This window comes from Dissoconium aciculare (assembly GCF_010015565.1).
Source record: "Dissoconium aciculare CBS 342.82 unplaced genomic scaffold K489scaffold_8, whole genome shotgun sequence".
NCBI classification, from domain to species: Eukaryota; Fungi; Ascomycota; class Dothideomycetes; order Mycosphaerellales; family Dissoconiaceae; genus Dissoconium; species Dissoconium aciculare.
Genome location: NW_022984958.1, coordinates 635,882 through 662,339, shown reverse-complemented (window position 1 = coordinate 662,339; position 26,458 = coordinate 635,882). Strand labels below are relative to the sequence as shown.

Below are 26,458 nucleotides of genomic sequence, written 5' to 3'. Positions count from 1 at the left end.
AAGGCTTAAAAGGCATCAAAGCAGTTCTCCAACGCCTATATATGAAGCGCTTGATCAGCTGACCAAGGGAGCTCAGATAATGGCTACTTCAGCTGCGATCCTTCAATCGCGTGTTGTGGCCCTAGAAGAAGCAAACAAGGCTATGCATATACGCAAATCAAGGAAGAGGAAGGCATTCACTACAGAGAATGCCTTGTCCTTTCCTGAAATGCAGTACGTTGTTGAACAAGAGGAGGTAGAAGCACAAATCCAGGAGGAGATGCCGAGGCCCGTGAAGCGTATTAGAAAGTGTAGCAAGTGTGGCCGTCCAGACCATAACGCAAGAACCTGTGTATCATAAGAGTTAGTATTGACCTACCATGTTTTTCAATTTGAAGGTATTTCAACAATAATTGGTAGAGCAATCAATTGTTGAATGCTATGCTCTTTGATGCCTTGGACCGCGTTGGGGTATGGACCGCGTTGGGGTTCCCCGCGTTATGTAAACCCCGCATTTCTGTTGAAAAGAGGTGATCGCCAACGCCTCTGTTTCCCGATGTGGATAAATCGCGAACCTTTGTATTCGAAGCATACACCAGGTATATACGTGTTCTTTCTCCCCTCTTCTGTGTTGCATCGGAGTATATACGTGATATCAAGCAAGTCCAGAGAGGCATTGAGGGATGTTGCTGTCCTCTGTCTCGCAGATTACTACTCCGCATCATACAGCAGCGGGGTAAAGAAAGGCAGCATCGGCAACCCTAATCCCACAAGAAACCTATCTGGAACACATTGCAGATACCCCACCCAATCTCATGAGAGTGGGAGACGGTTGGAGATTGCCCCTCGTCCTCTGCAACAAATTCATCCCCACTGGAGATAAAGATACTGACCTGGTATTACTATACAGATGTCAGTCAACCGCACGAAGGGCTCAGCGGCATGATGAGTTCCAATGTCTCTGCTTCGTCGGCGTGTTGTCGCCGTAGCGATGCATCGAATCAGTGGAATCATTCGGTGGAGCCTGCGGACTGCAGATGGTTTCGGTCGGGTTGTGCGCCGGCCTTGCCATGTTGGTGCTGGGTTGATGTTGAGTGCTGCGGGTGTGTCCCCAATCGAGGGAAAGCTTTCTCCAGTTCTCCAGTTCTCCAGGACCCTGCAGGGTGTCTTTTTTCTTCCTCGCCTCCAAAAATGGGTGTACATACTCCAGCGGTATGTATCACGCGCATCTTTCTTCTCCTGTTTGATGACCCTGACTGACTGTCTAAGATACCACCTGGGTACTCAACCTAAACTAAAACCCTTAGATCTATCTGTACACATTGCGCTTCCCTTGTCGTAGGAGGGACTCGCTCACACATGCGGGCGTGCAGATTGATGAGGAGAATCCGAGTACATACACACACACACACACATACACACACACTTTGCATGTCCCGCACTGTCAGAGAATGCACCGCGCGCTGTCGATCGCTGTTTCTCCCAAACAATAATGCCTAGTTCATCAGTGGTAGTGGTAGTGGTAGTGGAGGACTTAATATGTGCGCGCACTGTTCCGCCGCCAGAGCTCACCCACCAGTTTATGCTGCTGCTGCTGCTGCTCTAGCTCGGCGCTCCGTTTGATCTACACCTGGCCAGCTACCGTCACCGCTCTCGAGTTTACAATCACCATCTCCTCTTTCTCTCCCGCTCTTTCCTGTGAACCGCCACTTCGTTTCTTCCATACAACTTCGTACATCAACCTCAATCACATTTCCCACCGGCAACATGTTGAACTGGGCGCGCAAGGGACTGGGCCTCAAGGAGGAGATGCACGGTGCTGCCGCCGTGCAATCCGTCGGCGAGCAGGTCTCGGCTACTCCTTACACCCTCACTACCCGCGATGATCACAAGTGGACTCTGCTGGAGGAGACCAATGTCGAGACCAAGACCTTCTACGTCTTCACCGACGACGGACAGATCTGCATGTTCCAGGTTGTATACAGCAGTTTGTTGTACGTGTTCCCCTCGGGCTTGGATCTCAGGACCCGGACGTCACATGGGACCGTTTCCTGGCTATGGCTTGTGCTGACAGCAAGTGTTCGTCCACCTACAGGGGCATGAAGAAGACCACCACCGTCAACGTCAAGATCTTCCCGAAAAAGGCGGGCGACAAGGTCGTGCTTTGGGATACCGATGAGCTCAAGTCGTGGTCGTGGTCCGACGACAAGGCGGACTTCAAGGGCGACTACAGCTCGGCCACCATCAGCGCCGATGGCAAGAGCTACCACCTGAAGACTCAAAACACCAAGGTCAGCGCGGACCTCACCTTCACACAGGCTGCACCAGGCTTCAAGGTTGGAGCCAATGGCACGACCACCTTTGGCACCGATCCCGCCGCCCCGTGGGGTCGCATGGTCCACCACTTCTGGCCTCGCTGCACCGTCACCGGTTCAATCAGTGGCAACGGCACCGTGGTGGATGTCAAGGGTCGCGGCATGTACGCCTACGCCCTCCAGGGGATGAAGCCACACTTTGCCGGTAAGTCCAACATATCATGGTGCTCGATGAAATGACGTCAAATGCATTCGCTGATGTTGTCCTTGCAACAGCCTCGCGATGGAACTTCTTCACCTTCCAGGGCCCTACCTACTCCGCCATCTTGATGGAGTTCATCACCCCTCCCGCCTATGAAAACACCGTGGTCAGCGTTGGTGGTGTCGCCAAGGACGGCGAGATCCTCTTCGCGGGCGCATCGCCCGCCACCAGCGTCAAGCACGATGCCACCCAGGTCGACAAGAAGAACAAGCTTCCCGTGCCCACCGACGCCACCTTCATCATCGGCGGTGCAGGCTCGACCGCCACCCGCACCGGTCCCGTGGGTACCCGTCTCGATCTCATCGACATCATGGGAGAACTGCCCACTTTGGTGAAGAACATCGCCGTCAGCGCCTCGGGCACCCAGCCTTACATCTACCAATATGGCCCGGAGTCGACGTTGAACATCGCCGGTACCCAGCAAGCGCAGGAGACGGGACCTTCGTTCATCGAGGCCACTTTCATCTCATAGACGAATCAATGGACACTGGAGGGGAAGCGGAGGTTTATTTACATTATACCTTGAAGTATGAGTTGAACTGGCAAATGTTATGACATAATGTGACAGATAGCTTGATCGGAAACGATAACGATACGCGTTATAGCTCAAGTGAGACGAATTCGTCACTTGCGATCCGATGGTAAAGGAAGAAACGTGGGAAAAGAAATATGTTCATGAGCATTTATTTATTTTCTAGATTCATGCCCCACATGAATCCCTACGTACGCCTGTATCATGCACGTCATTGTCTCATGAGACACGCATCGCCGGGTCATCACACTGGATCGCCGCCGCCGACCCCCATCTCGTCCGCGTCACGCCTTCTTCGGGCAGATCTGCGGCGGGTACTGCAGACTCGCCTTGATCGCCGCCTTCAGCTTGGCGCCGTCGATGCTCAAGGGATACTTGATCTTCCTCAGAGTCTGCGCCTTGGGGGCCAGCGCCTTCTGGTAGGCGCGGATGTTGCCGTAGCTGGGCGAGGCGTAGCTGGTGTCGACGTCGACGTAGAAGTCGGTGCTGTTGGTGACGATGTTGGGGTCGACCATGATGGCCGCGGCCGTCTCGTCCCAGAACGGGAAGATGGTGCCGTAGTACTTGTGCACCAGGTCCGTGTAGGCGTTCCGCACCTGGTGGATCTCGTCCAGGAAGCCCTGGTCGCTCATCACCTGGTTCGCGGCGTTGCCCGTGACCGTGATGTTGGGGAAGTCGGCCCCCAGCGCGATCTTGCTGCCCTCCGGGTCGATGATCAGGTTGATGTCGCTCTGCAGGTCCGCCAGCAGCACGCTGCCCGTCGTCATCAGCAGGTTCACGTCGAGGTAGCCGCCCATGATGATCAGGCCGCGCGTGTTCCGCGCGAACGTCGGGTCGAGCCGCACGGCCAGCGCGATGTTGGTGAGCGCGCCCGCGCTGTAGATGGTGATCTCGCCGGGGTACTTGCGCACCTGCTGCACCATGAACTCCGCGCCCGACAGCGTGTTCGACGCGAAGGTCGTGTTGGGGTAGCCTTCGTAGAGGGCCGCCTTGGAGATGCGGTTCGGGTCGCCGCTGGTCGGGTCGTTGCCGAGCGCCTCGTTGGTGAGGTTCTCTGGGGCGAAGGCGCCTTGCCACGGCAGCTCGCCGTGCACCAGCTCCCAGGTCTGGAACAGCTCGGGGGTGTTCAGGATGGGATAGTCGCTGCCCTTGTACACCGGGATGCAGCTCAGGTTGCCTATCTCGAGCGTGGCCAACGCGTGGAGCCCGCATTGCAACGCCCACGAGTTCGCGGTGTCCGACACGACCCCGACGACATCCCAGTTGGCCTTGAGAGCTTGCAGGATGGGGATGAAGCCCGTGGTGCCCCAGTCATTGTCGAGGATGACCTTGGGGCGCGTCGACTTGGTGCCGTTCTTGTTCTGGTATGACGGAGCTGTCGTCGGTACCGCCGCCGCGACCGCCGCGACGGCGACGATTGCCAATGATTTGACAAACATGGTTCTATGTCTATGCAAGAGGTTTGTGGAGAGCAAGGTTCGCTTCGAAGAGTCAAAAGTTTGTTCCACGTTCGGTATTTGAACCTAACGAATTCGCGAACCAGATAATGATCCTCTCAGGGCTGAAAGCTTGTGCATTGTGGCGTGATAAGCAAAGTCCCTGCGCTGCACGTTTTAGGGAGTCTCCTCCGGACAAGCAACTGCCTCCAACCCACGCCCGGGCATCGCCCCGGTCTTGCCGCGCACCCAACGGCGCCTTGGGAGTTGGGCGGGGCGTCTCACGATGCGAGGATCACCTCTTGGCGTGGCCGTCCGATGTAACGATACACGGCCGCCGCAATCTCAAGCCTATCATCGTTCATCATCACTCTCGCAACTCGGGACAGAGCCAAGAGCACAAAGCATTTCCGCGCGCTGCTTGTTCTTGAAATCCTAGACGAATGGACGATGTATTATTTTCGGGCATCTTGAATGAATATCCAACGCGCACTCAATGCCAATGAGACATGCAAGCATTCGCGCATTGAGTGACTCATGACATCATGCATAACTTTGCACAATATATACGACATTCAAATTGCGCAGCTCCTTGATTGTGGTGGTCAGACGTGACAACTTTGATACCCAAAACTTTTCTCCTTTGACGCAGTGGCTTAGCGTGTCGTTCTTATATTTGCCCCACGGGACTAATATGGCCTTTGCCCTACATGAGGTTATGCGAAAGTCGCGAGTTCGAATCTCGCAAGGAGAATCACTTTTTGCACTTCGGATAACATCGTTCTATCTTCTTGACACCTGCAACCTGCTTTCCGCTTGACGGAGCGCTTACATCTGTCCTCCTGTGAGGTTTAGCTTTTGCTTGTGAGAGCAGGTCGAAAGTTGCACGTCTTGAGGTGGAGGGAGAATCATTACTTTTGCTCTCAGGCTTTGCTGTGCCACATTGGGCGTGCTTGTGCCTATCGGAGTTCCGCTCCCCAAGCTAGTTCAAGGATAGATACAGGAGTCAATCAGGCGAATGGAAGAATTGGTCTTCGTGCTGACTAGACACATCCTGCACGCTCGCTTTTACAATGTCTATTCGCCACGAGCTACAGTGGTTCGCGAGGAGTCGCGATATATCATAGCAGGTTGATCGTCATACGTATTTCATCATCATACATTCTTTTGCTAATCAAATTGTACTTTTGGACGGGACAACAAAGCACTCTTCCAACGCCATCGCTATGCATTCGATCTCGAGGTCTCTCACCCATCGTGAAGCGATTGAACCTTTCCTCTACGGTGCCATGACGAGCGCCAAGAGGGCCATGCGGACGAACATGCCGTACTTCATCTGTAGTGACATCGTTAGCATCAGACCCCGGCAAGATCACGAAAGAGGGACTTACCTGTCGGAAGTAGGCTGCGCGCGGGTCGTCGTCGACGTCTTTGTGCAACTCCATGTTGCGCGGGAGCGGGTGCATGACAATCATGTTCTTCTTCGCATCACGAAGGGTCTTGGCGTTGACGATGAGCTCGTCCTTGACGGCTTCGTACTCAGCGAGGTCCTCGAAGCGTTCCTTCTGCACGCGAGTGCAGTAGAGGACGTCGGTGTTGGCGATCATCTCCTGGGTGAGGCGCTCCGACTCGGTGCCAAGCTGTCCTCGGGCGGAAAGCGCGGCGCGGACCTTGCTGGGCAAGGCGAGCGATGCCGGAGCTGCGAGTTGGATGGTCACGTTGTAGTGCTTCAGAATCTCGCACAGGGAGTGGACGGTGCGGCCGTTCTTGAGGTCGCCGGTGAAGGTAATGGTCAGGCCATTAACGGTACCCAACTCTTCACGGATCGTGAACAGATCGAGCAACGCCTGGGTCGGGTGCTCGCGAGTGCCATTACCAGCATTGATGACGGGGTGGTCGGAATAGCGTGCGGCGGTCTCGGCGCTGTCGTTGTCGGGATGACGGAGCACGATGGCATCGCCGTATTGATCAAGGGTGCGGATGGTGTCTTCGAGAGACTCGCCCTTTTGTGTGCTTGACTGGGACTCGTTGATCATGATAGTGGCGCCACCAAGGCGCTTCATGGCGGCATCGAAGGAGGATGAAGTTCGGGTTGAAGGTTCGAAGAACATCAAACACAGCACCCGGCCCTTGAGCACGTCGAGGACACCCTCTCGGGCGACGCGAAGGCGCATCTCGGCAGCGATGGTGAAGAGCAGATGCAAGTCATCCCTTGTGAATTGCCTGACGGAGACGATGTCTTTGCCCTTCAGTGCCGACTGTGCGAGCAGATCGGGCAAGGATGGCGAGGGCCCTGCAGACGGGAGGATAGCAGGAACGAGAGGCACCTGGTTGAAGACTTGACTGTCCAAAGAACTGATGCTGAAGTCGTATTTCTGGGCAAGACCTTCAATGAGGATCTTCGCGATCTTGACATTAGTCACCAGCGGTGTGTCAAAATCGACAGCCATACGACGAGTCTTGTAACCTCGGCTCATGTAGTTGGCCGGACGTCTGAACTTGTTGTTGGACGGCAAGTTGATGTAGAGGTCGATCAATCCGGTGGAGAGGAGGTGAGTGAGGGAGTACTCATCCTTTTGGTCACCCGAGTTGAGGTCTTCCACGAACTGAATATCAATGTCGTTCTCCTTGAAGAAATCAGCTGAGCCGAAAGTACCGTAGAGCTTGAAACCAAGGTTGTGGAGCTTGCGAACTGGCTCGAGCATCTCCAGCTTGTCCTTGAACGATCCGATGGACAGGAGAATGCTCTTCTTGGGAAGTCGGAACCCGGTCGAGATGAGACCCTTCATGTAAGCTTCAAACTTCGTGCGACCAAAACATGCGACTTCACCAGTTGAGGCCATCTCAACACCAGTGACAGGGTCGGCACCCGCCAATCGCGAGAAGGAGAACTGTGGGACCTTCACGGCGACGAAATCGGAAGGCATGTTGGTGGGAGGGTATTCGCGGACAGGAGTCCCAGTAATCGCCTTGGTCGCCATCTCGATGAGATCGAGTCCAGTGGTCTTGGAGACGAATGGGAAGGATCGTGACGCACGAACGTTACATTCGATCACCTTGATCTCGTTGTTCTTGGCAATGAACTGAATGTTGTACGGACCAGTCACATTGAGCGCGTCACCAATCTTCCGCGTGGCATCCTCGATCTTGCGGATGGTTTCGGGATCCAAGTCTTGCGGTGGGTGGATCAAGGTAGCATCACCGGAGTGCACTCCTGCATTCTCGACGTGCTCAGAAATGAAGTGACCGATCATCTTGCCGTTGCGGGCGACAGCATCCATCTCGATCTCCTTGGCGTGCTCGATGTACTTGGTGATGACGACAGGATGATCCTTAGAGACATCGACGGCTTGTGCGAGGTAGCCAGCGAGATCCGCTTCTGAATATGCAGTGTTCATCGCAGCACCAGACAACACATATGACGGTCGGACCAGCACGGGGTACTTGACCTTGTTACAGAACTCCTTCGCCTCTTCGATGCTGGTCAATTCCTTCCACTCGGGCTGGTCAACCTCCAGGCGATCCAGCAGGCGGGAGAACTTGTATCGATTCTCGGCCTTGTCAATGTCCTCTGGTGAAGTTCCAAGAATCTTGACGTTGGCACGGAACAGTGGCAGGGCGATGTTGTTCGGGATCTGACCACCCATGGAAACGATCACACCGCTTGCATTCTCGAACTGGTAAATGTCAAGGACAGTCTCCATGGTGATGTTCTCAAAGTACAAGCGGTCGACCTCGTCGAAGTCGGTGGAGACACATTCGGGGTTGAAGTTGACCATGACAGTCTTGTGTCCGCTCTCTCGGAGCGTCCTGACGGCGCGGACAGAGCACCAATCGAATTCGACAGAAGATCCGATACGGTATACACCAGAACCCAAGACCATAACGCCACGATCCTCGAACTTGATGTCGTGTTCGCTTGCGTTGTAGGTGAGGTAGAGGTAGTTGGTAAAAGCGGGGAACTCCGCAGCAACGGTATCGATCTGCTTCACCCATGGCACAATGTTGGCCTCAAGACGGGCGCGTCGAACATGCTGCTCGTTCGAGTCCCAGAACAGAGACAGTTGCTTGTCGGAGAAACCCATCTCCTTGGCTTGTCGGAAGAGCGGAGTGGGGATGTTATCGACAGTGTAATCAGACATGAGATGACCAAAGTCGCTGAGTTTCTTGAGCTTACGGAGGAACCACTTGTCGATGTTTGTCAGCTCCCAGATCTTATCAACAGTGTAACCGCTGTGCATGGCGTTTGCGAGCGCAAACATGCGCTGGTCGGAGGGAGTCTGGAGTTCCTGGTCCAAAGTGACGAGGGTGTCTTGAGAGGTTTGGTGGAATCCGAGATTGCTTGGGTCGACTGAACGAATAGCCTTTTGCAGAGCTTCCTCAAAGGTTCGACCGATAGCCATAACCTCTCCAACACTCTTCATAGAAGAGCCCAACAGGGTTGAGACACGGCGGAACTTCTTGAGATCCCATCGAGGAATCTTGACAACAACGTAATCAAGCGAGGGCTCGAAACAGGCACAAGTCACCTTGGTGACCGAGTTCTTGATCTTGTTAAGAGGAATGTTGAGACCCAGCTTGGCGGCGACGAATGCAAGAGGATAACCTGTCGCCTTGGATGCCAATGCAGAGGATCTCGAAAGACGGGCGTTAACTTCGATGATGCAGAACTCGCGGCTATTGGGGTTCAGAGCATATTGAATGTTGCACTCTCCGACAACGCCGAGGTGACGAATCACACGGACAGCGCAGGTACGGAGCATGTTGTAGTCTTCGTCGGACAGAGTTTGAGATGGCGCCACGACGACCGAGTCACCGGTGTGGATTCCGAGAGGATCGAAGTTTTCCATGTTGCACACAGTGATGCAGTTGTCCTGAGCGTCACGGACAACCTCGTACTCGATTTCTTTCCAGCCCTTCATGCTGCGCTCGATGAGCACTTGGGGACTGACCGAAAAGGCACGGTTGCAAATCTCGAGAAGCTGCTCCTTGTTGTCCGCGAATCCACTACCCAGACCACCGAGAGCGAAAGCGGCTCGAACGATGACGGGGTATCCGATGGACTCGACAGCCTCGACAGCTTCAGTGATGTTGTTGGCCGATTTCGAGTTCGCGACAGGCGCACCGATCGAGTCCATGCTTCGGGCGAACAGCTCACGATCCTCGGTAGTGATTATAGTGTCGATTGGTGTTCCCAAGACTTTGACGCCGAGCGCCTCGAACTCATCCTTGAGCTCGATTCCGACCTTGAGAGCCGTCTGTCCACCGAAAGTACAGTAGATGGCGTCTGGGTTCTCCGCCTTGATGACCTTGCGCACAAACTCCGCATTGACTGGGAGGAAGTATACCCTGTCTGCAAGACCTCTGGAGGTTTGAATGGTGGCGATGTTCGGGTTGATGAGAATTGTGTAAATGCCCTCCTCTTTCAAAGCCTTGATGGCTTGACTTCCGGAGTAGTCGAACTCTCCTGCCTGACCGATACTGAGACCACCGCTACCCAAGACGAGCACCTTCTTCACGTTGACTCGGGGTGCAGCAGCTTCGTTGTCTCGAATATCACCACCAGGGAAGGTGACGGGCTTCTGCATGTTGCTGGGGTCCTTGATCGTCTTCACAATTGTGTCAATGAAGACATCGAAGAGGAATTCTGTGTCTCGAGGTCCGGGGTTGCTTTCGGGGTGAAATTGCACACTGAAGTATGGTCGTGAGACGTGCCGGATACCTTCGTTGCTGTTGTCGTTGGCATTGACGAAGAGCTCGTCCCAGCCGTCCTTGAGGGTCGCGACATCGACGGCGTAACCGTGGTTCTGCGAGGTGATGTAACACTTGCCCGAGAGCAAACTTGTGCAGGGAATGTTGTGTCCACGGTTACCGAACTTCATCTTGACAGTGCCGGCGCCGGCTGCGCGGGCAAGCAATTGATGTCCAAGACAAATGCCGAAGATGGGCACTCGAGCTTCCTCCAGTGTTGCCTTGATGTGTGCGACCGTCTCGGCCATGATCGCTGGATCACCTGGGCCGTTGGAGATGAAGAGACCGTCGTATTCCTTGCCGGCCAGCTTTGGGAAATCGTAGTTCCAAGGCACGACCTCGACCTCGACTCCGCGGTTGATGAGACATCGCAATTGATTGTATTTGAGACCAACATCAACGCATACAACACGAACAGGTCTACCAGACGGATGATGCAACGCAATCGACGGGCTGGGGGAGTAAATTTTGGGTTTGGAAATTGAGACTGAGAGAAAATATCAGATTCTGCAGACTACTACTATGGGAGAATAATATAGGCAAGGCACGCTTACCGTCAGCAACCAAGTTTTTGGTGTTTGGGTCGAACCATTCGATCTCCTCGTAGACGGGAACTTCGATGGACTTGCTGAAGTATCCAGCGGCACCGTTGGCTCCCGCCAGGCGAGCGGCAGGTGTCAGCGCAGTGTTGACAGCTCCCAGATTTACTCCGGGTGTCACCGCTGGCGTGCCCGAGCCATTCGGCGTCATGGCTCCGCTCTGGGTGTTGGCGGTGCTCAGTATACGCTTGGTGCCCGTCTGCAGAAGCAGGCGTCCCAACATGCTTCCTTTTTCTCTGATCTTCTTCGTCAAGGCTCGAGTGTCGACACCGCACACGGCCGGGACGTTTTGCTGCTTGAGCCATTGACCCAATGAAGAGCTGGCTAGGTGGTGGGAGTAATCTTCGCCGCAGTATGAGGCGACGATCAAACCTGCAATGTGAATCTCGGCGGCTTCGAAGTGAGCGGGCAGATCGTTGAGGATGGCGTCACGGTCCTCTCGGGGAGGGACACCGTAGTTTCCCACGAGCGGGAAGGTAATGACAAGGATCTGGCCTCGATATGAAGGGTCGGTGATGGACTCTGGGTAACCAACCAGGCCGGTCTGGAAGACCAATTCACCGGCAACGCTGCGTGGAGCACCGAAGCTCTGCCCTTCGCAGAAACGAATGGCGTCGTTGCCATTCTTGACCTCAAGGGCCATCATGGGCCCGTTCTCCTGGCTCGACATGACGAAAATCCTCTCTGTGGTCTGCAAGCGAGACCGTCAATGGAGGAGTACAAGAGATGTGTTTGCTGGAGACACAAACGAGGGTGGATCAACTGGTTGAAGGTTGATATAGAAAGAGCAAAAGAGAGGAGAGAGAGAGGCAGAAGAAGGAAAACTCTACTAGATATGGCGGCGGTCGTGGTGTCTGAACCGAGAGACTGCCTCTCTACCATGGACGCTCTGGGTAATGATTTGATGGGGGGCCCTGACGCAGCCTTTGGGGTAAACTTTTCTTCTTCCCGCAGAATGGGCCCTTTCGCTGCTCTGCCGCCCGCTCATTTTTTTTTCTTCTGGCCTATAGCATGGTACTACTAGTGGAGATAGTGGTGTTTGTTCAGCAGTAGTCCTCCTCCACCAATGCCTTCAAGCCGCAAGGGTATTTTTCCGTCACTTCGCAAGGTCAGGTCGGTTCCAGATCGAGAAAATGTACCTTAAGCACGAGAAGCTCTGACCACCTCGTCTGTCTCCCTCTCTCCACCAACGTGGGATTTGTGCATATCGGACTGTGAAGACTGCAGGTGTAATGTATGTACCCTGTGTGCCTGTCAACCAAGACTCCAAAATTTCTTTCTCTTACTCAATGGCAACAGGATACCATACAAGAGTGCGAGTGCGAGCATCTAGACCGACGACGAGGCGTGCACTGCTGCTTCATACACTGGTCAGGTCATGGTGATGTCGAGCAACATTGGCTTAATAAATACTCTCCCGTGATCGTGAAGCTTTTTTCTCCAGTGTTCTTGCTGTGTATAGTAAGTAGTAGACCAAAGAAAGGCATGGCCACACGGCGTCGCGCTTCCGACTCTAGCTGCTGCTGCTGCTGCTGCTGCACATCGGCATGGACTTTTCTTACTCCACACTCGCCTGGGCCAATCCCTGGGAAGTAGCCCACAGGGATATATAATCGAGCTGGACATCGATAAATGAAGTCTCAAACGTGTTGAGCCATCTCACAAATTCACCACTGCGATACCCTCCAACCATATAGTCTCTGCTCTGGCTCGACATATTCAATGCCCACGGCATCTGAAATTCCCATTCTCTGCCAGTCTCCTCGTGCGATGAATTGTGGGATGTTCACCTCGTCCCGCACCAGTGGAGAGCCAGGGATCTCTTGCCTGTCCGTGCGGCACGCGACCATCATGCGAGGGCGACGTCACTACGAAACTTTCTCTCCCATCTGGTGCACTCTAATGATTCAATCGTCCGTGATCACTCGTTCACCGCCTGTAACGACAGGATTGCAAAAACACATACGGTGTGAGATGAATTCGTCAGACGATAGCCGGGATCCGATCGATGTCCAGAGGAGACAAAACTCTTGTCAAGTTTGGAATTGAAAAAAAATATACACCAACAGTCTCTTGAACAGAACTCATGTCGAAAAAGCACAGCTTCCCGCGCTACAGCTACAGCTACCAAGGAAAATATTTTCCCTTTCTACAAGCGCCTCGACGCCGCCGTGCTCAATGTATCTAAAATCAGTACCTGCCGTAGCCACCACTGCCGGGGTAGTCTTGCTGCCCGCTGTTGCCTGGATAACCACCTTGTTGATAGCCACCCTGCTGTCCATATCCTCCCTGCTCGCCTCCACCATAGTTGTATTGTTGTGGCTGCTGTCCACATGATGGGTTCTCATACGTCTGAGATGGGCCACCGCCGTACCCAGAAGCAGACTGTCCGTGCTGGGTAGGTTCGAAATCCTCTGGGCCAAGTTCGCGTTTCCCGGTGAAGCCAGACAGCATGTTAAAGACGCCGCCCGCGGTGTGGCTGTGACTGGAGGTGCCACCGCCCATGATGCCCTGTAGACTTGACGTCAATGGTTGGAAGCCACTCTGGATGTTCTGCGACAGCGGCTGGAGGCTCTGCTGCATGTTTGCAACAATGTGGTTCTTGCCAGCACGCACACTGTCCGAGCTGAGCACGCTGTTGAGATCCTTGCCATCGATCGGTCTGGAGTGCGCCCATTTTTCGACGACGCTGTACATCGATCGGTGTATTTCAAGGTTGTTGTCTCGAATTGCCGGGTGGTGGAAACAGCGACTGATGTCGTTGAGGATATCACTCTCGGGCACTTCAGGATGATCCCACCCATAGACAACACGAGGCGCTACATATTTGAGCATGGCGCCAGCAATTTGCCCGGCTGGTGAGTTGAGGACGTTGCTGAAGTGGTCCTTTGATAACATGCTGTGTGTGGGATCTGTACTCGTTGGGTCGGTCCATACCAGGTATTGCTGCTTGGCACTGGCATCGACAACTGTTCCACTGCCGGTCTTCAGTGCGTTTGAAGCAGTCGCGATGATGGGTTTTACGAAGGGTGCCAGCAAGCCGAGGACGAATAGTGTTACCTTCTCGGAGATGGTTTCGATCACCCTCTCCAAGCCCGGGATCTTGCTGACGATACTAGCGATGGAGCGCACAACCTTGTCACGGAAAGCCAAGATCGGATAAATTTTGGCGACTGCCGCTTGAGGGTCGATATTTGTGCTCAGTCCCGGGATACCAGGGCCCGGTGGTCCACCCTGAGAACCGGGCGGTGCAGCGAAGTTACTGCCTCCAGCATCTGCGCGTGTACGATTGAAGTTGCCATCGTACGGCACGTAGGCGTTGTCGGCGCCTCGACTCTGCTCTGCGCGCGTGTTCTCGGCGGCTTGGGCGTCAGAGGCCGCTTGCAGGCTGATTGCTTCTTGGATCAAACCGCCAGTGCCGGGAATGGAAGCAAGCAAATCTGTGAGCGGGGATGCTCTGCTCGAGGAATCTCCGAAGCCACGGTTTTGAGATGCACTTGCGTTGTTGAGCGCTGCATTCAATTGGTCCACTTCCGACTGGTTCACCTCTGTCTGAGTAACATGATCGGTTACTGCGCATTCAAGTGTTAGCTATGTGTCAAACAATTGTACAGATTGCTGAGTGTTACCTTCACCGAGAACAGAGTGTAGAAAGTCGACTCCACCGAAAGTACCAGTCACAAGCGGAAACACTCGCTTGCCACGAAGGTTGATCATGCTCTGGGCTCCGACATGCGGGAAAACATTGTTGTATCCAAGCTCGCGAAGAGCAAGCTCGACGTAGTTCGAGTGAGCACCAAAATCCTCAACACAGTGCAATCCTTGACCCTGCATTATCTGTCAGTCCCGTTCATTTGATGTCGCATGGTCGACTACTCATACCAGACATCGCAGAGCTTCGCAAAGATCTTCCTCCCGTCCTTTATTCGCGCCATGGGTATACAAGCGACCGAAGTGGATGCTGCGAGCGAAGCTGTACTTTATGTATCCCACCGATGTCGCCCAGCCTCCCTGCTCGTTGGCAATGTAGTTCTTCATGCCGGTGTTCGGGTCGATGGCCAGCTCAATGGGCTGGATAGGTCCGCGCAACCGCGCATCAAATTTCCTAGCATCTACGTTATCGGCGTAATCCTTGGGGTTGTCAATGTGCTCTTCTGGACGGTAAACTCCGAGCCTCTCGGCGGTCACCTCGAATTCTTCGGTGGCGTAGCCAAAGCTCATGAAAGCCAGGACCCAGATCAGGACTCGGATGGTGTCGGCCTGAACACCTTTCAAGGTACCGACGTCGACAGCCTGGCTATAATCGCGAAGCCAATTGCCAAAGTAGACTCGCTTGACCATCATGCTGGTCCACTTGTGTCCTTTGATAAATGCCACTGTGGCCAGGAGATCTTCGATGTCGCCATGTCGCCAATTGTGACCTTCTATGTTCGAGACTGATGCGATGTTGCCAGCACCGAATGCGCTGACCGAAGGGATGAACACGAGCGCCAGGAGGCAGACCAGAAGAAGGGTAGAATTTTGTGTCATGCTGACGAGTTTCTCACGATGGTAACGCCAGGACAACGTTGTTTGGTGATCAAGAAGTCAAGACGTGTAAGAAGTGTGAAGGTTGATGACGGGTTCCTCGTAACGCGCACCTCCAGAGTTGCATACTAGACGATGTTGTATTGCTGACACTAGCTGCTCCCGGTGAGCTCTTTAATTTTATCACACTACTCCTTCCTGCCCAGGGACTCAACCACGCAGGTATGATGGTAGCGAGCCCTGGAGATCTAGACCCTTGAATTGAACTCTCCATTCCAATATTATCGAAAAAGGCATGCCTCGTAGATTTGTGGGATTGCGACTAGCAATGTGCATTACCTATTGCCCAGGTGTACAACAGAGCACCACCTGAAGCCTCTCTATCGGTGCACGGGTGCGGATACAGTACCACATACGCATCGGCATTGCCATTGCTCTGACGATCTGCCCTACAATAGCTCACAAGCGGCCAGCAAACATCTCAGCAGGGCATTTCCATCAATTTCGAGCAGGCTGGAGGCTGGAGTGTATAGCAAGTGCCGCCGGTTTCCTTTTGACTGTGCCTCATACTCAACAGCAGAATGCAGCTGTTCGACGAATTTCACATGCGATTGATGACATTCTGGACCCTGACGTATATAGGCGGGGTCATTCCCCGCGGCCCCAAAATTTTACCAATGACGTCGTTCCTCTTTCCATAGGCATGATAAGGGTTATGATCATCACCCTCGTGTGAGATTAAGATACTCCTCACAAACACACCTGATGATCCGGGCTTGTAACACGCGGACGTCGTTTGACCCATCCATGGCGGACCAAATGTGCTTGTATCAATCGCAGCAGAGCCATTGCGATATAACCATCATGAAATCATCGCTGTAGTTCGATCTATTTGTTGTCCTCTTGTCTGGATTGCAAGCCCTCATTTCTTTCTCGTGATCCCTCACAATTTTGGGAAACGTACACGAAGGAATTGACTGGGCCAAGCAATGTCCACTCCCAGCTTCCATGCGACTTTCAATACCCACTCTGGCTCTCTCATAAACTGTCGCGCAACCAGGATGAGGTCAGCAGACGGCTCTTTGCCTTCGGTCGTGTCGGTGATTTGCTTGGCGGCCGCTGCTTCCTCGCTGATGGTCACGCTGGCGGGCTCAAGGAGATCTCGAGCCTGATCCGCCTCGGTGATTAGACCGACGGCACCGATCAGCATATTCTTGTTGGCGGCGCGTAATTCTCGTCGAATCTGTGCAGCGAGCTTCGTCTGATAATCCAATGAACCAGATTTGAGATTGCTGAACAGATTGGCCTGCTGTTGAGGGTGGTTGCCACCACTGGAAACGTCGAGAAGATCAATGCCGAGATCTGCCACAATCTTCGCGAGCTGGATCGTGCTCTCGAGATCCCAGCTGCCATACTGCTTGGCGAGGTCGGTGTCCTCCAGCCATTCTGTTGCACTCAGCCGAAGGAACAGAGGAGTTTCGTCTGGAATTGCAGCTCGGACCGCCTTGATGACCTCAATGAGAATGCGCGTTCGATTCTCGAACGATCCTCCATATTTATCGGTTCGGCGATTGGTAACAGGACTCAAGAATTGATGGATTAAATACTGTACGGCAACGATTAGCACACAATATCAGACAGTCAGAAAAACTCAGCTTACTCCATGTGCACCATGAATCTCGATCACGTCCACCCCTGCCCGGACGGCACGTTTTGCTGCTTGCGCCCAATCTTTGACCAGATCTTGTATCTCTGACTCACTCAGAGCTCGTGGAGCATAGAATCCCCCCTCAGGATCATCGTCACGCTTGCCGTCCCAGCTGTGCTCGTCGCCGCCAGAGGGGCCAACGACATTTTCAGGCCAGCCACCAGCCTCCTTCGACGCTCGAAGACTTGGCTTACGATGACTGGCGCAGACGTATTGGGCTGCTGTACTACCCTTTCGCCCGGCTGCCCCGTGTTAGCCGCAATGTATCACTCGGAAGTTATCAGAGAGCGCTCACCATGCGCCAGCTGCAATCCAACTAGAGCGCCCTGGCTGTGACAGATCTCCGCGACGTTCGAGATGCCGGGGATTTGACTGTCGCTCCAAATACCAGGACAGTGAGGGGAAATGCGGCCGTTGGGCTGAACGCCTGACGCTTCGATGAAAACGAGCGCTGCTCCCTTGAGTGCGTAATGGCCCAGCGTGGCGACGTGATACGGAGTCAGTGCGCCGACGGACGGTCCGGCCTCCGCGCAAGAGTACTGGCACATGGGAGCGACGACGATTCGATTCTTCAAGGTCGATCCTCGTATGGTGAGTGGTGCAAAGAGGGTAGGCACTTTGTCATCGGGAGAAGCAGGTGTGCCTGGTGACTGTGCATGCTTGGGCGCGAAGAACGAGAGGCCCTCGACGGCTTCAGCGCGATGATTCTCCGCCATGTCTTGTGATCTTGCGATCTATCTCGTGTTTTGAGCGTCTTCCAAGTTGGATCGAATCCACAGCGCGGCGAAACCTGCGGGCTACTCTCTATGGGATGATATTGTCACGGCAAGGCTGAAAAAAAAGAACAAAGATGCAATTGGATTCACAATGGGATCGCCTGACTACTTAAATTTGTAGAACAAGTGAGATGCGCTGATGTTCAACCGGCAAAAGGTCTTCAGCTCGCCGTCCATAACCCAATATTGATTGCTAAGCAACTTCATGTTCGCTGGTCAAATCCTCGGCACAAGACGGCATGATCGCGGCGAATTTTTGCGCAAGAAGTGAGCAACATTACGCAAACGAAGCCGTCCTTCGCCCACCGGATATACATTTTTTATTGGTGGAACGTCCTCCCATATACCTGCAGGTCGATGCCTGGGTACGACAGTCGTCATCTACTACACTTTACGTGTGAAGTCGCATGCGACTCGACGTCTACGAGACAATCGAGCTGGCGCGTTCGTGGCTTATGGTGCGTCAAAGGAATATATACATTGAATTTCACCCAACGAGCACATACGGCCACAGGCAGCTGAGAACAAGGGATCCCGTCCGCTCTCCCATATTTAAGCAGCTGACCGCAAGATTAGTACTACGGTGGGTGACCACGTGGGAATCCCTTGTGCTGTATGTTTTGCACCTCTTTTTGGCCCACGATCGGATCATTAGCCGCTCGTAAGTATTTTCCCAATGATGATCATTCAACGGGACGGTCGAACAGACAGGATGATGGAATGGTGTTGGGAACGTGCCACTCGCCATGGATTAGGGGGAGGCTTCGGGGGAGGCTTCGGAGTAGGCAACCCAAGCTGTGATTTTGAGTTTCGGCATGCCGAAAGTGAGCATACAACATCCACCTAGTACCTATAATTAGATGAAGGCATTAAGACTCATCGTATGGATAGGTAAAGGCTATCCTCCAGGGCTTGCTAGAATAGACGTTTGCCTAGGCACCTAGGTAGTCATCTATACTCTACACGCTCGGCCTTCTGTCCCAGGTATCTTCCAGTCATCTTCCAGTCATCACTACTCTACGCTTGGCCCTCCGCCCCAGGTATCTACCACTTGCTTAAATCACTTTAAATCATATGGAAACTCGCAAAGCGCATCGACTTCGTCCACAATTAATTCCGAGACACAATCCTCTCATCCCAGCACAACATTGGCGCCATCCACAATGGCTACAGCAACTCATGTTGACTTGGGTTCTAGCCTGCATCGTTCGCCTTCACACCAGCAAGGCGATATGGACGAAGCCATTCGCCTGGCAACCTTGTGCCGCCAAGGGCTCAACGATTTAGCAGTCTACTTTCCCGATTTCGACCGCAACAAGGTCTACACAGCCGACGAGATTCTTGGCCTACCGCTCGACTCCCATCGTGTGCCTCAAGAGTTTTACCAGCTCCCGAGGCGGCGGTCTTCCCGTTGCCCGCTGGCCTCGATGATAGCTTCCCAACTGTACCCAGTCGAAGAAGGCTCTCTTGCTGCCATCATCCGCTATGAGGCTGACCGCGTGTGCCTGCGCGGCTGGGCAGCTCTACAGCGCCGCTACGATATGCTGTACAGAACCAAGTTGAATGGCCACAAAGCGAACGGGCTGACAGACGGTGCGCCGGCTGGTGTGTCTGCGCCGGTTTGGTCGAGCCGTATGCTTGCTCAAGGTCCATGGGATCCTTCACGGACGCCTGTATCATTCGGTGGCGTCAAAGCCATCCCGATGCCCGTCCAAGTCGCTGATGCAGTGGACCTGGCGCCCTTTTTCGGCCATCTGAAAGCTAACGGAACACACGAACTCATCGGGCACGGTGATGGCGAGGAGCTTGACAATGGCATGGGGGAGCCCTATTATGGTGTCAAAGGAGCCGAGTTCCGGAAAGGCGTCATATACCAGGACGGCCGTATGGACCTTTGCAAAATGGTTGTTGGGCCGGACCACATCTACAAGCTTATGGACAGCTTGCGCGGCAACGATTTTGTCCGTCATTTCTTACTGGGTAACAATATCATCGGTCCCGTTGGTGCCCAGGCCATTGCCGACTTCATTAGAGAGTTGCCCGGCCGCATGGACACTTGGTACCTTGCTGGTAACTGCATCGACGGCCCAAGCTTCAAAATACTTGTTGACGCAATAGTCAGCTCGTCAGCCGTGACCAACGTCTGGCTGAAGCGAAACCCACTGGGACCTGGGGCAGCGCACGACGTATTCCGGCTTATTACCGAAACCAAAAATCTTCGGACGTTGGACCTTGACCAGACTGAGCTGGGTAACCACGGTGTCGCAGACCTGTTCAACGAGTTGGCCGCTTTTCCTGGCGCAAGGGGAAGCAAGTTGCCGTTGCGTAACATCTACCTGAACGGTGACGGCATCTCTTCTGAGGCTGCGACAGCAATAGGTTCGTTTCTGAAGTCGCCTCATTGCGGCTTGGACTCGTTATATCTCAGCTCAAACCCTTTCGGCGACGCCGGCGTTGAGGCACTCGCTGCTGCACTAGGATGCACATCGTCACTGACCCGTCTGAGCTTACAATCGGTCGGCGTTGGTACAAAAGGTGCTGTTACGCTGTGCAAGGCTTTGACGGGACACCCCAGCCTCCGGGCATTGGATTTGGGCCAGGCATACACGACAGAGGACTTGAAACAGGCCTACAACTATATCGACGATGAGGCCGTCCCCGCTATAGCAGAGATGTTGAGGATCACGCAGCACCTAGAGTATTTCAACCTTGGACACTGCGCCATCACGCCTCCTGAGCTTTTGAAGATCTCGTCGGCAGTACTTGAGAGCTCGTCCCTCTTATACTACGCCGCATACTCCATCCTCCCTGACCCGACGAGACCAACGGTCACCTTCAAGCCATCGGGAAAGAACCGCCTGCCCGAGGATGTTACACGAACTAAGCTCGCTATTGACCTTGACAAGGCCGTGCGGGAGCATTTACAGGAGCACGTGCGCCGCCGCTACGGTGATGAAGTGACGTATCCCAAATTTCTGGAGGAGGAGCGACGATGGCTAATTAACGACCGCGATGTCCGCAAAATCGACAGCGTTTACCGGAATCGCGATGCCGGACAGGCCAAGCGAGGCCTGATGACGCTGGCGAAGAAATGGGACGCAGACGACGACACGCTGGAGCAGGTTCAAAAAGCCCAAGGGCCAGTGTGCGCGCTGCGACGGGCGGCCAAAGTGTGATGGTGTAGCACCTACCCTGATGGCGGACTGCTCGATTTCGTTGTGACCTCAGAAAAGTTCACGCCAATGGATGGTCACTACCTGCTTCCAAGGAACACAATGCTGCAACAAATAAATGATCGCTCGATCGGTGCTTCTATGCTCTCTACAAGCTTGTCATGCCCGCGATAGGGACCGACTCCTTTTTTTCGACTCAGATCTGCTGCTGCATTGGGGCATTACTTTACTGTCCCCGGAGGATGTGCCTGTGAGAGGTCCAGAGCTGTAAATTTCTGTCATTCGACATTACCGGATGCCAGAAGTGCGCCTGCAGCATCTGTATAATATCTGCATGCTAACAAACTGCCGACGATGGCTCGAAAATCAACGGTCTCAAGGTCGCTACAGGCTCGAAGGTAGGACGATCTCGAAGTGGCATTAGTCATCAGGGACTCGCGTTCCGCGTCTGACGTATCGCCACAGGCGATGAAAAGATCCAGGTTCAGCAAACTTGCACTGATGAACGCGATCAAGAAGAGCTGAATGCGCTCCGACTTGCCGATGTGCGAAGCCAGTTCCACCGATTTAAAGGTGGCCTTTCTCGGTCATGAGCCCGACGACACCGCGAAATCAAGCATCGCATCTCAGGAGATCTGGATCGCCCTGCGGGCTACTATAACGTGAGACATGCTGCGGACAAGCGCATCGAAATTGCACACATCACCTCGCACGTGGATGCGACCGAGACCCTTGCCTGTGTTAAGGTCAGCGGTGAAAGGGTGAAAAATCAGAAGGTCCGCCCCGATATACAAACGCAGCCGGCAGGGAGGTAGCCGCTGAGGTGAGCTACACTCGCGTGAACCGTCAGGCGGCGTAAGGAAGGCATCATGCGTTGCTGCGAGGATCTCACGAAGACCCTACATTGAATGGCTCCACTCCACGAGCCCGATTAAGTCGTTCGCGAGTGCGGAGTCTTCGGTCTGTCATTTGCGCAAACTTCAAGAGATGCCATTCTCCGTTCTCAAACGCAGCGACCTCGTACAAGTGTCTGAAATGAATCAATCGATATATACTTTGGAAGAACAATGCTGTCACATACGGCCATAGGCAGCTGAGAACAAGGGATCCCGTCCGCTCTCCCATATTTAAGCAGCTGACCGCAAGATTAGTACTACGGTGGGTGACCACGTGGGAATCCCTTGTGCTGTATGTTTTGCCTTTTTGCCCGATCGCACGTTGCTCATGGAGGTGGCTCTCATCTTCCTCTGCATCGCGCGTAGCATACTATAACGACAGTCCGTGTCGCGGAAAAACAGCGTGTTGGGCTTCGCCCGTAATTTCTGGCCGCGGAGTTGTGCTAAGCGATGACCCGCTTGAGCTACCTGTTCGTCTACGCGTTCTACAACGCACCTTAGGAGCGATGTGATGTAGTCATCGGTGAGTTCCTCGTCTTGGAGAGCTCTCTTGTGAGATGTGAATGTTGCAGTATCAAATCTCCATAATTAGATCGCATGCACGGAGACACCGGATGTCATTCTGCTTCACGCCAAAGACTTTCCATGCTTTCTCTTCATATGAATATCGTGCGAGAGCCTGATCCACCTTCGGATCACATGTGACTCGACTGTACCTCCCCGGTAGCACACTGGCAGCTCAATGTATTCTTCTACCACCACCGTATTGATGCGCGCGGTGTGTCCTTGCCTGTATTACATCATATGATGAACCAATAGGTCCCCCCCAGCGGTAGAAAGTAATCACCTTTTTGGCGTCCTCGCCCCATCGATGGATGGCGTTTCGACCTTGCTTGGCTCCACTAATCCTTGTACACGATTGCTCCGGTTCTCCCTCGAAACGCATCTCATTGTCGTCGTCATCATCCATGTCTTGCATGCTGATATCCAGCAAGCCGGGAATCTCGCTAGCTAATAGTTCTAGCAGGGGAATTACAGGGCCATCTCGAAGACCGATGTTGTCGAAAGAAATGGTGCGCAGCGAGTCGCGGTGAGCCCGGAGAAACGCTTCGAGGTCACTGACGTCTAGATTCATTCCACCGAGCTTTAGGGTGCGAAGACGGGCCATCCTTGCTTGTAAGATTGCGTGGACTTGGCGCCGTTGTACCGCTCGGTGGGATCCGTGTAGAGGATCGTGATCTTCTGACTCATCATAACTAAGCCTTTCCCCTGCAAAGAGCGCATATCGTGATACATGGAGCTCTTCCAAGTTGATCAACGAAGCAAGCAGATCCCGAAGCCCGGAAGAATTCGCATCCTCGGCGAGAACAATTTTCATAGCCTCGTCGTCCATGTTCCTACGGTCAAGGACCCTATCTGAGAATTTGAGCGTCAAACTCTTGAGATTTGTAGTGAACTGGGCATATGCTGGTGCAGTCCATTGATATTTGCTCAATGTCTCGCACGGCACGCCACAGATCATCGATGCTGGTACGTTGCCAAAGACAACGAGCTGATCGAGGGACAGCTGGGTATCACTAATCGCGGACGACACTAGCGAGAAGACATTTGATGCCATCTCCAGGAATAATCTGATTGCAGTGTGATCCGCGTCGCGGGGAATAACGTAGTCTGTTGTAGATTCATGATGGACAGCGACCTCGAGCGTTAGACCCCGAAACTTATGCTGCGCATGTCGGGCGATATTTGTAAAAGCTTGTCGCAAGAGCGCAATACTGTAGCCATTATCGTACATGTCTTGGCACTCGGCCTGCTGTCGCTGTAAAGTCGCAAGGTCTTCTTCGATACGATCCAGCTCGTCGTCAGTATATTCCCGAATTCGTGGTGTACCCGTCCCGTCTCCTTCCGGTTCTTCCCATCGCTCGCCCGACTCAAGGATGTTCTCGAGTCCTTCGTAATCATACACGAATCCGACAATAGTGATGCCCTCGATGATTTGTCCCAGCGGTCCCTGTGTCATAGCTGCGAATGATTCAAGAGTGTGCTTCTTAACATGTAATCGAATGCTCCGGAAATGGGAGAAGAAGGTCTCTTGCGTTGCCCGGGCGTTCAAAGTGCGGCTGGCGAGCCGCAGATTACAGATATCATCAATGGCGATACTTTGCAAGATCCAATCAAAAAGCTCATTGGGCACTTTTTCCAGGCTGGGCTCCGCCATTTGCTTGAACGTGGGGAGAGGCCTAAAGGAAGCGGAAGTATAAGGACGGTTGAGCGCTGTGGCCTGTGGGGTATAGTGTACGTTGCAGTGTTCGAAGTGTTTGCTCATTGAAACAGGGCAAGCTGTGTATGATGGCGATGATCTGTATCATTGTTGAAATTCTTGGCTAGCCCTGGAGCGTTGCGACCTTGATCCTTCTCGATTGTAGCTACTGGGAGGCCAACCGAGATGCGCCTAGTCGCCCAACGAACCTCTCCGCCTGCATGAATGGCTTCTAAAAGCCCTTGGAAATCCCTGCGCAAGATAGTCATTATGCAGGACAGCGTCGCCGTCGTCCCTAAGCGTGCGTCTGACTAGCAGTCCACTTCTGTCGGTGTAAAAGTTTCTGTGCCTCGGGCTTTCTTCACTCTGCGTACGATTTGCCAAAGGCGGCATGGCCTGCTCACGTCCTGACCACATCTTGGGGCTAGATAGATTCATGGGTAAACCCTTCCAAGATCCTAAATTGCTTCGAAGGTCAGGTGGAACGACCGCTTGCTTGCATCAGCGAAAATGCGGGCACTTTAGGCTCCCGAGGTCGTATTCCAGAGTTGAATTTAGGACGATTATGTGCTATGATGCTCTCAACGCGGTTGGCGAGTCTGATATTTATTATCGCTTAGTACTACGGCAAGACAATATGGTTGTTTTCAGGCCGCGTTGCATGATCAGCCAGCATCTTCCAAGGGCTACTTGAATCCATGCCATGCAAATGACCACAACTATTGAATGGATGGGTAAATATTGTCTGATTGCATGTCTCATGGCATATTAGAGAACTCGTGATGGAGAGCATGTATCACGTAGCATTCCAAAGCTGGCTATGAATCTACAAACCTCAGAACGTTCAAACACATTGTCCCACAAGCAGGGACGAGCATCGTGTCCTCCAGGTTGCATTGCGGCTTACCACATCCATCAAGGTATCACTTGCATACCCAACTTGCTCGCTTGCTCGTAAACATTCTCATACCACAAACGCCAATCAGCATTTCCTTTTCCGTCGGCATTAGACTCATACTCGAAGAGCGCAAGTGCATGTCCAGGTCTTGGCTTTGGCCGTGCCCAATATTCGTAAATAACAGCGCGGCAACCAGGGATTAATTCCAGTATGAGATTCACAAGCCTTTGGTTCAGATCAGGATAATATGCTGCTTGGGTTCCTGTGTTGTAACGCGGTACCATCAGCGCCGCAAAGCATTGCTCCCCGTCCCCAGTAAAGGCTGCCACGTCAAGTGCATCACCTTTAGCCCGGAAAAGCGGCTTGTGTCCTCGGATGAGATTCTCCACGTTTTGCGTGAAGTCGGCTGGCTCCGGATCGTTTCTGGGGTAGTCGTAGTTGACAAATCCTAAATTTTCGTAGAAATGCCCCTGTCGATCCAGATGCGTCAGCTAAATTGGAGGAAGTTTCATTGTGCGCCAGACATGCTCCGCTCACCATGTAGACTGCTCGGGTTGACACCACTGTAAGCATGGTACACCCAGTAAGTTCGTTTTTCGCCGTGCCCATCGCGAGGCGCTTGGTTTTATAATCGGAGAAGTATTTCATGAGCGCACGTGTGTATTGATCTTTTGCTCTAGGCGGGATGAGAGACAGTACGCTCTTTTGGGCTAAATTATCTACGAAAAGATCCAAATCCTCCGGCTTCGAAGGAAGGTCCTGGAGTTGGCGTTTTGGCGTCAAAGTGGAGTTCGTTACCTCGCGATCGAGATGGCTGGCGAGATATGTGTCGTACGACTGCCCCGACTCGAGATCGTACAGGTTGCGCTTCTTTCGCGCGTTTGAATCACAATTGTCCCCTTTGCAAGCATAACATCTTTGGCCGCAAGAAATTCTGTAAGCCGAGGGCGCATATGTAAGTAATTATCTTGATGGGGCTGTATAGGTGGTACTCAACCGGTCGGTGCTGCCGTCACTTACATCCCTTTCTGCGATGCTGTTGACAGGAAAAAGGGATTGGAAACCAGCTAGAGTGGATACATTGGCGCCAGTGATACCGTCAGTGAATGGCAATGTTCTAGAAAGAACACCAACGACGGCAGAGAGGAGGAGAACCAGAGCAAGAAAGTATCTGTGCCGGGCCATGGTGATGGTGCTCGAAGCTTAGATAATGCAACGATGTGAAGAAGATGATATCCTCGTCAGGCCATCGGAAGGTATTTACGTCTTCGCAAAACCTGGTTTCCCGTTACCACGGTCCGTCTGACCTCTCGGCGCAAGCGAAAGCAACGCAATTGCATGTGTTC

General features: G+C 53.3%; 9 protein-coding genes and 1 non-coding gene across 10 annotated transcripts; 4 read left to right on the top strand and 6 right to left on the bottom strand.

Annotated features, from left to right (window-relative positions):
• Positions 1-819: 819 nt before the first annotated feature.
• On the top strand, positions 820-1,552 carry K489DRAFT_251690 (uncharacterized protein). The gene has a single exon (XM_033599962.1). The coding sequence runs from the start codon at positions 935-937 to the stop codon at positions 1,319-1,321; it is 387 nt and encodes a 128-aa protein (XP_033458635.1). The 5' UTR covers positions 820-934; the 3' UTR covers positions 1,322-1,552.
• Positions 1,553-1,746: 194 nt separating this feature from the next.
• On the top strand, positions 1,747-3,028 carry K489DRAFT_389482 (oxidative stress survival, Svf1-like protein; the record flags this gene model as incomplete). Its single annotated transcript, XM_033606512.1, has 3 exons — positions 1,747-1,973; positions 2,075-2,499; positions 2,571-3,028. The coding sequence occupies 3 exons, from the start codon at positions 1,747-1,749 to the stop codon at positions 3,026-3,028; spliced, it is 1,110 nt and encodes a 369-aa protein (XP_033458634.1).
• Positions 3,029-3,046: 18 nt separating this feature from the next.
• K489DRAFT_381590 (nucleoside hydrolase) lies at positions 3,047-4,656 on the bottom strand. Its single transcript, XM_033605163.1, has one exon. It carries the CDS (start codon positions 4,525-4,527, stop codon positions 3,373-3,375), a length of 1,155 nt encoding a protein of 384 aa, XP_033458633.1. The 5' UTR covers positions 4,528-4,656; the 3' UTR covers positions 3,047-3,372.
• Positions 4,657-5,161: 505 nt separating this feature from the next.
• K489DRAFT_t36 lies at positions 5,162-5,278 on the top strand. Its single transcript has one exon. It is a non-coding gene; the product is annotated as a tRNA-Ile (tRNA).
• Positions 5,279-5,565: 287 nt separating this feature from the next.
• On the bottom strand, positions 5,566-11,968 carry K489DRAFT_381589 (bifunctional carbamoylphosphate synthetase/aspartate transcarbamylase). Its single transcript, XM_033605162.1, has 3 exons — positions 10,830-11,968; positions 5,916-10,762; positions 5,566-5,860 (listed from the first exon to the last, which is right to left on the bottom strand). The coding sequence occupies exons 1-3, from the start codon at positions 11,542-11,544 to the stop codon at positions 5,804-5,806; spliced, it is 5,619 nt and encodes a 1,872-aa protein (XP_033458632.1). The 5' UTR covers positions 11,545-11,968; the 3' UTR covers positions 5,566-5,803.
• Positions 11,969-13,064: 1,096 nt separating this feature from the next.
• K489DRAFT_411045 (heterokaryon incompatibility Het-C) lies at positions 13,065-15,404 on the bottom strand (the record flags this gene model as incomplete). Its single annotated transcript, XM_033607772.1, has 3 exons — positions 13,065-14,446; positions 14,504-14,702; positions 14,757-15,404. The coding sequence occupies 3 exons, from the start codon at positions 15,402-15,404 to the stop codon at positions 13,065-13,067; spliced, it is 2,229 nt and encodes a 742-aa protein (XP_033458631.1).
• A 940-nt stretch (positions 15,405-16,344) lies between these two features.
• Positions 16,345-17,825, bottom strand: K489DRAFT_371587 (FMN-linked oxidoreductase; the record flags this gene model as incomplete). Its single annotated transcript, XM_033603248.1, has 3 exons — positions 16,345-17,007; positions 17,062-17,351; positions 17,405-17,825. The coding sequence occupies 3 exons, from the start codon at positions 17,823-17,825 to the stop codon at positions 16,345-16,347; spliced, it is 1,374 nt and encodes a 457-aa protein (XP_033458630.1).
• Positions 17,826-19,117: 1,292 nt separating this feature from the next.
• On the top strand, positions 19,118-21,061 carry K489DRAFT_389477 (RNI-like protein; the record flags this gene model as incomplete). Its single annotated transcript, XM_033606511.1, has 1 exon — positions 19,118-21,061. One exon carries the CDS (start codon positions 19,118-19,120, stop codon positions 21,059-21,061), a length of 1,944 nt encoding a protein of 647 aa, XP_033458629.1.
• Positions 21,062-22,438: 1,377 nt separating this feature from the next.
• K489DRAFT_251552 (uncharacterized protein) lies at positions 22,439-24,644 on the bottom strand. The gene has a single exon (XM_033599961.1). The coding sequence runs from the start codon at positions 24,278-24,280 to the stop codon at positions 22,694-22,696; it is 1,587 nt and encodes a 528-aa protein (XP_033458628.1). The 5' UTR covers positions 24,281-24,644; the 3' UTR covers positions 22,439-22,693.
• A 485-nt stretch (positions 24,645-25,129) lies between these two features.
• On the bottom strand, positions 25,130-25,760 carry K489DRAFT_411041 (uncharacterized protein; the record flags this gene model as incomplete). Its single annotated transcript, XM_033607771.1, has 2 exons — positions 25,130-25,582; positions 25,650-25,760. The coding sequence occupies 2 exons, from the start codon at positions 25,758-25,760 to the stop codon at positions 25,130-25,132; spliced, it is 564 nt and encodes a 187-aa protein (XP_033458627.1).
• Between the last annotated feature and the right edge of the window lie 698 nt (positions 25,761-26,458).

Excerpts from the sequence above, each read along its gene's own strand:
- K489DRAFT_251690 (XM_033599962.1), top strand. The coding sequence starts at position 935 with ATGTCTCTGCTTCGTCGGCGTGTTGTCGCCGTAGCGATGCATCGAATC.
- K489DRAFT_381590 (XM_033605163.1), bottom strand. The coding sequence starts at position 4,527 with ATGTTTGTCAAATCATTGGCAATCGTCGCCGTCGCGGCGGTCGCGGCG.
- K489DRAFT_381589 (XM_033605162.1), bottom strand. The coding sequence starts at position 11,544 with ATGTCGAGCCAGGAGAACGGGCCCATGATGGCCCTTGAGGTCAAGAAT. Across the intron at positions 10,763-10,829 it reads CAAAAACTTGGTTGCTGACG|TCTCAATTTCCAAACCCAAA; the intron begins GTAAGCGTGCCT and ends ATTTTCTCTCAG. Across the intron at positions 5,861-5,915 it reads GCGCAGCCTACTTCCGACAG|ATGAAGTACGGCATGTTCGT; the intron begins GTAAGTCCCTCT and ends ATGTCACTACAG.
- K489DRAFT_251552 (XM_033599961.1), bottom strand. The coding sequence starts at position 24,280 with ATGAGCAAACACTTCGAACACTGCAACGTACACTATACCCCACAGGCC.